The sequence below is a fragment of the Acanthochromis polyacanthus genome, chromosome 21 (genome assembly GCF_021347895.1).
Source record: "Acanthochromis polyacanthus isolate Apoly-LR-REF ecotype Palm Island chromosome 21, KAUST_Apoly_ChrSc, whole genome shotgun sequence".
NCBI lineage: Eukaryota > Metazoa > Chordata > Actinopteri > Pomacentridae > Acanthochromis > Acanthochromis polyacanthus.
Window position 1 is genome coordinate 251917 of NC_067133.1, and position 13484 is coordinate 265400.

General features: G+C 39.6%; 2 gene segments (V, D, J or C); both read left to right on the forward strand.

Moving 5' to 3' along the window:
* The window catches only part of LOC127531713 (Ig heavy chain V region 23-like), a 43415-nt gene that overhangs the window by 8253 nt on the left and 21678 nt on the right, over positions 1-13484 (forward strand).
* LOC127531716 (immunoglobulin heavy variable 2-26-like) lies at positions 2100-2555 on the forward strand. The segment is given in 2 exon segments: positions 2100-2142; positions 2239-2555. Coding segments are annotated over 2 exon segments (360 nt in total).

Genomic DNA, 13484 nt, shown 5'->3' on the forward strand with positions numbered 1-13484 from the left:
AAGGACAGAATGTTTTGGATGCTGCTGCTGTCAGCTGGATCCTGTGAGACTCTTTCACACAGACTCAGCAAATAATCACATGAATGATGGAGACAATAGTAACTTATGTGTCCACAGAAATTCACAATCACGTTTTGACTAAGAGTTAGACGAGTACAGAGTCAATTTCTCGTGTCAAAGGTGATGGAAAAACTACTTCTACTAGAATATTCTGACATCCATTAAGGAAAAGTTGACTGCAGAAATCAATAAAAACTGTATATTTGATAGTTTTGTGTTGTTTGTTGTGATTCTGTGGATGTTGACAGTTTTTACTCCAGTTTTTCTAATGTAAGAAAGAGGAAAAGATGCCAAATTAAACCTCAGTTCACAATAGAAATTGCAAAAAATCGTTAAATTATCAATCACATAAATTTCGCACAAATCAAACCTTGAATTAAACTACTGCATCTGTCCAAGTTCAACATATATGACAAAGATGAAGGCCAAGCCCACTCCAACACTTTTCTTCCTGTGAGGAGGAGTCAATGTAAAGCGTCTTCAGGCTACTTGTGTGACTGCAGAGAGGATGACAGAGACTAGTGGACACACAGTTTAACATGATGGACTTGAGGACACCATTGTTGATTTTTACCATTTTGTGGGCAGGTGAAGACTTTCACTGATGTTGGTTTGATCATCCGTCTTCACAAAGTTCACAAGTGACCATTTTTTTGTTTGTCTCTGCAGGTGCTGATGGTCAGACTCTGACTCAATCTGAATCAGTCATTAAAAGACCTGGAGAATCCCACAGACTGACCTGTACAACCTCTGGATTCACATTCAGTAACCACTGGATGCACTGGGTCAGACAGGCTCCTGGAAAAGGACTGGAGTGGATCGCTGCTACTGATACAGGTGGAAGCAGCAAATATTACTATTATAAATATTATTATCAGATATGACAGTGCTAACATCTACTACTCTCAGTCAGTCCAAGGCAGGTTCACCATCAACAGAGACAACAACGTACAGCAGGTGTACCTGAAGATGAACAGTCTGAAGACTGAAGATTCTGCTGTTTATTATTGTGCTCAGAACAGCCGTACAAAAACCTACAGCACTTACGTCTGTTGTAATTCCTGAGAGAGAATTACACTTTCAGCTTGTCTCTAGATAGAAAAGTTTTTAAGAACAATTTAACACTACAATGTACTGAAATAATTGCCATAAGAATGAAGCAGCAAAATAAAGGGCACACTACCCAAACACAAGAATATTCATGTAAAATCTGAAGTGAGGAACAATAGAAAAGTATAAATTAATGCTGTAATTTCATTATTATGGCTGCACAGTGACATAATGGTTAGCACTTTCGCCTTGCAGCAAGAAGATCCCCGCTTCAAATCACGGCCTGGGATCTTTCTGCATGGAGTTTGCATGTTCTCCCTGTGCATGCGTGGGTTTTCTCCAGGTACTCCGGCTTCCTCCTACAGTCCAAAAACATGCTGAGGTTAATTGATGGCTCTAAATTGCCCGTAGGTGTGAATGTGAGTGTGATTGTTTGTCTGTATATGTAGCCCTGTGACAGACTGGCGACCTGTCCAGGGTGTCCCCTGCCTTCGCCTGAGTCAGCTGAGATAGGTTCCAGCACCCCCTGCGACGATAAAGCGGTGTACAGAGAGTGGTGGATGAATTTCTTTATTAAAGGCATTAGAGGCCAGTGTGTGACAAGTTTCTCTTTCCTCTCTCACTATAAAAGACAAACAAATCTGCTGTTCTCACTGAGTTTAACAGAATCCAGGACTAATTTAAAGATTTATTCTGACAGCATGTTTTTCATTCCTCAGTCAGCTGCACCATTAACGTTTCTTTCAGAGAAAGTCAATCCACACTTTCCTCCTTTTTCCAACAGATAAAAATGATATCATAAATCTGGATGGTACATTGGATTCTGTGCAAAATTTTAGAGTGGTCAATCCAGAAGATGCACTGTTTATACCTGATTTAAATATCATTTATTCAACATTATGCAAATAAAACTCACATAAAAGGAAGTGTGTGTTTCTGTGTCAGTGAGAGGAAACCAGAGCTCACATCAGTTGAGCTCCAACATCAACATGTTCTCTGCAGCTCTGATTCTGCTGCTGGCTGCTGGATCCTGTGAGGAGCTTTCACTGGATTCACACTCATCAACACATTACAAACACTCAATAATATGATGAATGCTGGAGATAATGTTGATTTGTGTCTCCACAGGTGTGAATAGTATTGATCTCATCCAGCCAGACTCAATGCTTGTGCAGCCTGGACAGACTCTGACCATCACCTGTAGACTGTCTGGTTATTCTGTGACTGATGACAGCTATGCAACAGGTTGGATCAGACAGCGTGAAGGAAAAGCAATGGACTGGATTGTGCATCAGTGGGGTGGAGGTGCACTTCGGCAAAATGATGCTCTGAAGAACAAGTTCAGTTACAGCAGAGACACTTCTGCAGGAACAGTGACAATAACAGGACAGAATATGCAGCCTGAAGACTCTGCTGTGTATTACTGTGCCAGATACACACAGTGACACAAATGATCAGTAGACCTGAACAAAAACCCCTCAGTGTCTGAACACTTGTAACATGAAGCCACCAGAGGAGGAGCCCTCAGACCAGGAATGAATTCTAGACTAGTTCATTGTTGAAGAAAGAAGCAGCTTATTTATCAATGAAAGTATAAAACAGGAAAGAACAAAATTATTACAGAGCAGATTTTTAGCTGCTTTTATGTCGTCATTTCTGAAAAGAAGACACATAAATGATAAATGCAGCTTTTATTCTGTATCTTCTCTTCCAATAATTACATGAATTCAGAAACCAGGCAACAGTTCATCTTTTTCTCCAGCCTACAAAGTGTGGCAGGAAATGAAAAAATATTCCCATTCTTAAAAAAATACAGATAATTAAATCTGGAAAAACAGTTTGAAACTCCCCAAGTCTGATCTATTTGGATCGATATCTATGAATATTCTTCAGTCAGTTTTCAACGTTCTTCTTTTCATTTTTCTGACCAACTATTTCACATTTCAAAACTATTCTGTGTGTTTAGTTTTGTTTTATTGTGACATGCAGCTACATGTGGTTCAGAAAATATTACGAGTTGACTTCTGAATTATTAATATTTTTGTTAATGTGCTGAAAGATGGAATTTTTCATAACAGATTGAATCTTTTTAGTCATATTTCAACTCATTCATAATCAGAGATTTTTTTGATACTTGTCCAATCTAAACCAAGGACATTATGAGAAATAAAAGTGAACATTTCAGGATTTTAACCTTAATTGTTCAGGAGATTTTGTCGTTCAGACTCAAGTTTCAGTGTGCAAAAAAAGTGCTGAAAGTTGGTCAACAGACAATTAAAATTCTGTGCTAAATTGTGAAGTGAAAATTGCTCTGGTGTGTCAATTTATCATTTGGAATAGTTTGTAATGTTTGGCTGATAAATCAGTCTGTCTAATAAACATTCTACTTTATAATGCAGGACAGTTAACGTTTTCATGGGTTGCTTACAGTTTTTTTTTTTATATAAATACTATTAATTCTGTATGTATTGAAGGAAATGTGTAACAGTCTTTAAATGTCAAAATGTTTTCTTCTTCAAAAAAGGAGCTCTATACAAGGTTTCCCTGCTTTATTAACTTAAAATTTACACGATTTCTGACAGATATACTGAGTTTATTATTATTTTTGGTGTTTATTTCTTGCCATAAATTTTAATATATTACATTAAGTTCATCTGCAATGAATTCCATCACCAAAAATGAATCATAATATTGTTTGTATTGAAGAGTACCTCAAATTTCTTGATTCATGTTTGTCTCCCAGAACATGTGAGCATCCAATACATATTTGTGTTGCAGACAATTTATAAAGTGTGTGAGGGTTATTTATTATAATACTGAATAACAGAGCTTTAACTTTAAACAACTGGACTTCTCTGCAGTCTACATTCACTCTCCACTTTAATGAATTAACAGAAACATACAATGCCTTGCAAAAGTATTCACCCCCCCTTGGCATTTTTCATGTTTTGTCGCCTCACAACCTGGAACTAAAATAGATTGTTTGAAGGTTTGCATCATTTAATTTAGAGAACATGCCTACAAATTAGAAGATGTGATTATTTTTTTTATTGTGGAGCAAACAAAAAATAGGACAAAATATCAGAAAACATCAATGTGCATAACTATTCACCCCCCTAAAGTCAATAGAGCCATCTTTCGCGACAATCACAGCTGCAAGTTGTATTTGATAAGTCTCTATGAGCTTGCCACATCTTGCCACTGGAATTTTTGCCCATTCCTCATGGGAAAACTGCTCCAGCTCCTTCTGATTTGATGGTTTGCGCTTGTGAACAGGAATCTTTAAGTCTGACCACAGATTCTCAGTGGGATTGAGGTCTGGGCTTTGACTAGGCCATTCCAATACATTTATTTGTTTCTCCTTAAACCACTCAAGTGTTGCTTTTGCAGTATGCTTGGGGTCATTGTCCTGCTGGAAGGTGAATCTCCGTCCTACTCTCAAATCTTGTACAGACTGGTACACGTTTTGCTCAAGAATATCCCTGTATTTAGCACCATCCATCTTTCCCTCGACTCGGACCAGTTTCTCAGTCCCTGCTGCTGAAAAACATCCTCACAGCATGATCCTACCACCACCATGTTTCACTGTAGGGATGGTGTTCTTGGCATGATGAGAGCATTTTCCTTGATGACCAAAAAGTTCAGTTTTAGTCTCATCTGACCAGAGCACCTTCCTCCATACATTTTGGGAGTCTCCCATGTGCCTTTTTGCAAATTCAAGACGTGCTTTTTTATTTTTAGCTGAAAATAATGACTTTCTGCTGGCCACTCTTCCATAAAGCCCAGCTCTGTGGAGTGTACGGCTTATTGTGGTCCTGCGGACAGATACTCCAGCATTTAGATAATTCTCTCACACCTAAACATCTTCTTTGTAAGCAATGACATCTCAGTTGTTTTACACAAATATTCTACATAATGTCTTAATATCTTGTCATTGAAACTGTTTGTCTGGATTCAGAGTTTTAACCTGAAAGCACTATTTAGTTCATCTTCACCCACGACCACTAATGTAACACCAGGTTAGCAGGAACAGATTCGTAAACATGTAGTCTCCAGTATAATGGAAACTTTTTTATTAATTTTATTTATTTATTGTTATTTGTTTTATCTACATGCACAGGAGTTTCTGGAAACCAACACTGATAATGAGTGAAATATCATGGTCTTTTCCCTTCAGGGGTCGCCACAGCGAATCAATTGCCTCCATCTAACCTTGTCTGCTGCATCTTCTTCTCTCACACCAACTACCTTCATGTCCTCTTTAACCACATCCATAAACCTCCTCTTTGGTCTTCCTTTAGGCCTTCTGCCTGGCAGTGGGAAACTCAGCATCCTTCTACCAATATATTCACTCTCTCTCCTCTGGACAGTCATACAACACTCTTCCTTTTTCAGCTTCCACCATTTGGTCCTCTGCTCTGCCTTTGCCCTCTTCATCTTCTTCACCACCAGGGTCATCCTACACACCACCATCCTATGCTGTCTGGCTACACTCTCATCTACGACTACTTTGCAGTCACTAATCTTCAGATTACACCGTCTACACAAGATGTAGTCTACCTGTGTGCTGTCGTTCAGTATAGCCTTCTTTAACCCTTGCCTCAGGTTAAATCAGGACCAGCTCTCCGTTTAAAGGGTTAGATTCTATCTGCCTATTAGTATTCCACCTAACAGGTTTCAGCAGAATAATTAAGCTGGTGTCGAGGAATACTCGCCTAGGTCCTAACTGTCTTCTTCCAAACGTCTTACCCCTCTTACTCCAATAAATACTCTCTTACTAAGCAGCCCTCCTAAGTAGTAGAATTGATTTATTGACCACGTTTGTTAACGACAGCTTTCCTCTTAAAACTGTGGCACTTGTTGATATTCCTAGGTTCGTTTTAGAGGTTTGGAAAACTAACCTCAGGGGTAATGTTTAAATAACTAGTTGGATTAAAGTAACCTTTAAGAACCATTAGATTTAATGCACACAATCAACTTAACTTTTTACCACTTTGCAGAATAGGTGAATCATAATCATTTCATTAGACTTCTCTTTAAATGCAATATAGCGTTTTATTAAGCAAGTTTTAGCAAGGGCACAGCATCAATTCATGATTAAACAATTTAATTATTTCTGATTATAAATTATACTAAAGTAACTAAATTGAGCGTACCTAAGAATCTTCTCTAATTAGTAAATTTAGGAGAGAGAGCGGACAGCCAGGCCTTAGCTGCCACGCCCGGTCTTGACCTGCGTCTAGTTGAACTCCTCCGTGGACCAGTAGACTCGGTACGAAGTCTTCTTTGTGGGCAGAGGGTGTTCTTCATAGGCAGGGGGAGTGGAAAGGTCCCGATAGCCAATCGTTGGTCTGGCAGTTATCTTTAGTAGCAGCTGGAACACAAGTGCGGGCGTCTCAGCTGTCTTCTCAGTCGGATGGTGGTGGTGGAAAGCCCCCGTCTCATCAGGCTGTGGTGGGTCACTGGGTCTTCCAGCCCCTGGAGTGGAGCAGCCCTCTGCTGCTGCCTCCTGTGCCTCTCTGGATGCCATGGGTGCTTGCCTCTCTTCATCTCTTTGGACAACTGCAGACCTCTCAGGACTCTCTGTCTGGCAAAGTGTGGTCTTCGCTTGTTGAACAAAGTCAGACAAAGACTTTGCCTCCAACGATGTTCTCAGCGAACTCTGGAGCCTAAGTCCTGCGTTGTCTTCACGTCTCTTGGGCAAAAGGGTCCGGTGAAGATTCTTCAGAACTCTGGCGATGCTCCCCGGCAGCTCCGGCGAGCAGCATCTCCCCCCTCCAGGGGAGAACTCCCAATTCAGTGTCTGTGTCTCTGGGTTTTATACCCTAGTTCGACTTCAGCTTAGCACATACACATTTCTACACACAATTCTAACTAGTAGGTACGCCCAGGTAATTAATTCATAGGTTTAAGACACAACCTTCTTCCTATCACGCATACATCATTCTTTCCATCTTTTCTGTTAACACATCCACTTGTTACACACACTTCAGTTGTCATGACAATGTAGGCCTGAGCCCATCCTGTCATCCTGTGGAAACTCCAAGTTCCTCATTTCTGAGGAGACTTCTGCTTTTCCCATCCTGTCTGCATACAGCTCAGAACAGCACAGATTACTTCAAGTCAAAACTCACTTTGTTACACTGAATCACTTCTTTAAATCATTTTTCTTAGCATGATCAAATAACTTATTTTAAATCATTCTCTTCTATAGCAATCATCATTTCCAGAATATATATCAGCCTATTAAAATCATTCTTGCATCAAGCATAAGCATAATCATGTGGTTAACTTATATAGTTTCTCATTTTAACTTTTCATTGGTCTGCTTAAAGCTTTTATTTAGGTGGTGGTTGCTCCTGGGATCTCAAATAACTAGGCCCCACTTGACAGTGCTCCTACCTCCACTCTTATAGGTCACCCTATGTTCCTGCCTCTTCTGGAAGAAAGTATTCACTACAGCCATTTCCATCCTTTTTGCAAAGTCAACCACCATCTGTCCTTCTGCGTTCCTCTCCTGGATACCAAACCTGCCCATGACCTCCTCATCATCTCTGTTTCCTGCACCAACATGTCCATTGAAGTCTGCACCAATGACAACTCTCTCACTTCTAGGGATGCTCGGCATCACTTCATCAAGGTCCAACCAGAATTTCTCCTTCTCCTCCAGCTCACATCCTACCTGTGGAGCATACCCACTAACAACATTGAACATCACACCTTCAATTTCTAGCTTCAGGCTCATCACTCGATCTGACACTCTTTTTACCTCCAGGACATTCCTAACAAACTCCTCCTTCAAGATAACTCCTACTCCATTTCTCTTCCTATCTACACCATGATAGAACAACTTGAACCCTGCTCCTAAACTTCTAGCTTTACTACCTTTCCACCTGGTCTCCTGGACACAAAGTATGTCCACCTTTTCCTGTCATAGCTCCAACATTCAAAGTCCCTACTCTCAGTCCTAGATTCTTGGTGTTGATCTTCTCTCTCTTCCTACGAACACACCTTCCTCCCCTCCTTCTTCGACCAACAGTAGACCCTGTAGGTCGACAGCACCGATGGCGGTCGTTGTTAACCCGGGCCTCGAAGTGACACATTTGATCGGCATGTTTGATTTGGCCAAAGTTTTACGTCAGATGCCCTTCCTGACACAACCCTCTGTATTTATCCGGGCTTGAGACCGGCACAATAAGACACTGGCTTGTGTCCCCTTGCGGCTACAATGAGTGAAATGTCATGGTATAATAAAATAATATTAAAAGTAACATTTGAAACAATCCTTACAAATTTTAAATGATTTATTTTAGCCTGGTGCTACTAAATGTCTGTTATAAAATCACTTATTTTAAAATCCTAAAATGTGACACAAAGATCTGTTTTGTGGAGATGATTTGACAGATTAGAAAGCAGATATTTTCCTGTCCACTACAGCATCAGCATTTTGTATATAGTCAAACTAGTTTCAGTTCCTCACTGTTTAATTTCTTAATGTTTGAAGTTTCTCAAAAAGTCTGTGACTTGAAAAACAAAATGTTGATACTGAAACCTTTGAAGGTCTTAAAGAATCCAGTCCTTCAACCAGCTCAAACCAACTCAATCATTCATTTACATTTTTATGCTGTCAGTTCATTTGCTATTAATTAAATAATTTCAATTAAGAAATGTATAGTGTTGTTATTTTTCTTCATTATTATATTTTTGAGAAAATATTAATTAAGTTTTACTTTCATGTCAAAAGTCAACTAAAGGTTACAATATTACTCTCCTAAATCAATAAATATTTATCAGAATCTGCTGGATGAGACATCAAAGATGAAAAATGAAATAATGCAAAATGTTCATTACTCTAATATCATGGAGGAAACAGATGTTTTTTAGCTGCTGAGTTGTTGAAATGATGTTGAATCTCATGTTGTGCTGATTATAGACCTGCCCTCTGATTTGACTGATGCAGGAGGAGCCTCATGGAAGCATTTTCATGTGGATTCAGTTTATTTAAAGGACATTTACAGACTTGAAGACATATCAGTCACATTGTCAACATGGATCACAGACAGCTCACACTGTTGGTGGTTGCTGTGTTTGTTTGGAGTGGTGCTGAAGGTTGGAGCATGACAGAGTCTGAAGCAGCAGTGAAAAGACCTGGAGAGTCCCACAGACTCACCTGTACAACATCTGGAATAGAATTTAGTAGCTACTGGATGGCCTGGATCAGACAGGCTCCTGGTAAAGGACTGGAGTGGATCGCTATCATCGAATTTGACAGTGATAGAATCTTTTACTCTCAGTCAGTCCAAGGCAGGTTCACCGTCTCCAGAGACAACAGCAAAGAGCAGCTGTATCTGCAGATGAACAGCCTGAAGACTGAAGATTCTGCTGTTTATTATTGTGCTCGAGGCACACAGTGACTGAAGTTGGTTGAACAGCTGTACAAAAACCTACAGTCCTCATCAGACATGAAAAACATCCTCAGTTCAGATAATTCACTCTCACTTGATCCGTCCTTTTAGTAAGCAGTGACGTTTTAGTTGTTTTAAAGACATTCCTGAGAAATAAACAAAACCCCCTCAGCACATATTCTACATAATATCTTAATATATTTTCAGTAAATCTGTTTGTCAGGTTGCTGTATCTTAACCTAAATGCACTATTTAGTTCATCTTCATCCATGACCACTAATGTAACCCCAGGTTAGCAGTAATAGATTGAGCGAAATGCTGCATTCAGGACCAGTCTCTAGTATAATGGTGTCTTACTGTTTTATTGACTGTCTTGTATCAACCTGTCCAGGAGTTGCTGATATTGAGTGAATTATCAGGGTACAGTAAAATAATTGCCTAAATATTCCATAGGTTTTTTTTGTTTGATTTTTTTAGTGACTAATTCCCAAATGGCACGTCGATAAAACCACCAACAATTAATAAGAAGTTCAGTGTTTGAACACTTGTAACATGAAGCCACCAGAGGAGGAGCCCTCAGACCAGGAATGAATTCAGATCAGTTCACTCAGTAAAACTCTCTTTCCTGTGAATCTTTGCTCCATTAGTAGCTCACAGGACTTCTGAAAAAGAAAAATCCACTCTCATATTAATTCAAATAGCAAAGTGATCTTTCAAACGACCTCCATCAACATATAATTAGTTTGTCAATTTATTATTCATGAGCAAGAATTTTAAATGTAATTCTAGCAGCATTTACTGTTTCATTTAATATGATGTCATATAATGTTAAACAAGGACAGAATGTTTTGGATGCTGCTGCTGTCAGCTGGATCCTGTGAGACTCTTTCACACAGACTCAGGAAATAATCACATGAATGATGGAGACAATAGTAACTTCTGTGTCCACAGAAATTCACAATCACAGGTTCTAACTGACAAGTGCAGAGTCAATTTCTCGTGTCAAAGGTGATGGAAAAACAATTTCTAATTGAAAATTCTGATATCCATTAAGGAAAAGTTGACTGCAGAATACAATAAAATCTGTATATTTGATAGTTTTGTGGAGTTTGTTGTGATTCTGTGGATGTTGACAGTTTTTACTCCAGTTTTTCTAATGCAAAGAGGAAAAGATGCCAAATTAAACCTCAATTCACAATAGAAATTGCAAAAAATTGTTAAATTATCAATCACATAAATTTCGCACAAATCGAACTTTGAATTAAACTACTGCATCTGTCCAAGTTCAACATATATGACAAAGATGAAGGCCAAGCCCACTCCAGCACTTTTCTTCCTGTGAGGAGGAGTCAATGTAAAGCGTCTTCAGCCTACTTATGTGACTGCAGAGAGGATGACAGAGACTAGTGGACACACAGTTTAACATGATGGACTTGAGGACACCATTGTTGATTTTTATCATTTTGTGGGCAGGTGAAGACTTTCACTGATGTTGGTTTGATCATCCGTCTTCACAAAGTTACCAATTTACAACAAGTGGCCATTTTCTTGTTTGTCTCTGCAGGTGTTGATGGTCAGACTCTGACTCAATCTGAATCAGTCATTAAAAGACCTGGAGAATCCCACAGACTGACCTGTACAACCTCTGGATTCACATTCAGTAACCACTGGATGCACTGGGTCAGACAGGTTCCTGGAAAAGGACTGGAGTGGATCGCTGCTACTGATTACGGTGGAAGCAGCAAATATTACTATTATAAATATTATTATCAGATATGACAGTGCTAACATCTACTACTCTCAGTCAGTCCAAGGCAGGTTCACCATCTCCAGAGACAACAACGTACAGCAGCTGTATCTGCAGATGAACAGTCTGAAGACTGAAGATTCTGCTGTTTATTATTGTGCTCGACACACACAATGACTGAAGTTGTGTTAGCAGCTGTACAAAAACCTCCACAGATGTCAGATAGCAAAGTGACATTTGAGACACTGGAGCGTTTTGCTGAACTCAGTGACACTGTAGATTATATAACAATAATACTTCATACTTAAATAGCATTTTTAAGACCCTTTACAGTTTCAAATGTGAAAAACACACAAAAAATATTTTTCAAAAAGTAATGATTTTAGTTGAGGAAAGAGCATATATTGAAGGAGATTTATGAGTTGTATGCAGTGTTGAAAATATGTTTCTTCATGGTTTTCTTGAATATAGTGATTGGGATTCTCTGATGCTTCTGGGGAGTGATTTTCAGATGAGAAGAGCAGTGATGGACCCCAGGTCTGGTAGATAGGAGGCTGGCATTAGCAGAGTGGAGGGTGAGAGTGTCCCAGTGCGGAGTTCAGTGATGTAGGGGGGAGCCAGGTAGTAGAGAGCTTTGTAGGTGATGAGGAGGATTCTGAAGTGGATTCGCTAGAGGACAGGGAGCTCGTGGAGGTTCTGAAGGATGGAATTAATGTGACCACAGGTGTGAGTGGGTGAGCAGCAGAGTTCTGGGTGTATTTGACGTTTCTTGAGTGTTTTGGATGTTGTACCAAAGAGAAGATTGTTGCAGGAGTCAAGTCTGGATGTGATGAATGACTGGATGAGTGAGCTGCAATAAAACAAAAGTGTAAATGAATACTGTAGTTTCTTTATTTAAGACATCAGATGCCAGAGTGTGACAAGTTTCTCTGTTCTCTCCCACAATAAAGGCACACACATATCTGCTGTTCTCACTGATTTTAACTGAATGACACTGAATCCAGGACTAATTAAAAGATCTACATTGACATCAAACATGTTTTTCACTCCTCAGTCAGCTGCACCATTGATGTTTCTTTCACATAAAGTTAATCCAAAATTTCCTCTTTTTCCTCACAGATGAAAAACTGTTCAAATAAAAAATATCTCTATTGTTGGAGGTTATGATTCCCTCTCATAGTTCTGATCTTTCAGAACTGTATCTCCACCCATTCTTCCTGCACTATACATAAATATATAACCTTCATATGAGCCTTTACACTCACAGTCTCTGCTGAGGTTTCATCATGACACTTTTACAAAGTCTCTTCCTTGTCGCTCTCATTTCAGGTAAGTCAAGTCTGGATCTGCAGAGGAAAAGAAAATGATCTGCAGATGCTGCAGTCATCTAAACTCTGTGTCCTTTCAGCTGCTCGGGGTCAGTCCCTCACCTCGTCAGATCCACTGGTCAGCAGAGCAGGACAATCAGTCACTCTGTCTTGTAAAGTTCAAGGACTCTCTCTGGCTTGGCTGCACTGGATCCGTCAGAAACCAGGACAAGCACTGGAATGGATCGGACGCATTGACGGTGGAACTGGAACGATATTCTCTCAAAGTCTCCAAGGACAGTTTTCCATCACCAAAGACACTTCTCTAAACATTGTGTATTTAGAGGTGAAGAGTCTCAAACCAGAAGATTCTGCAGTTTATTTCTGAGCACGAGAGACACAGTGACACAAGAGTCAACAACGCTGTACAAAAAGTGAACAACAACCATCACTGAGTGAGAAGCACTGAAGCATGTCAGGCTTTAAAAGACACTTTTTCAGCTGAATAACGGACAATTATTAATGAAAAACATCAATAAAGTTCATCAGTCTGGTGTCAGAATGTTTATCATGACTCACTGCAATAATAACAGCAGAAAATCAACCACAGAGAAAACTTTCCTTTAAAAACAACATTCAGTTTTTCTACATTAACCTGAAGTAAACAACCATCTGGATGGTCCATTAGAGGTTGTGCTAAATGTTTTAGTGTGGTCACTCTGGAAGACGCACTGTTTGATCCTGATTTGAATAGAATTTATTCAACAATATGCAAATAAAGCTCACATAAAAGGAAGTGTGTGTTTCTGTGTCAGTGAGAGGAAACCAGAGCTCACATCAGTTGAGCTCCAACATCAACATGTTCTCTGCAGCTCTGATTCTGCTGCTGGCTGCTGGATCCTGTGAGGAGCTTTC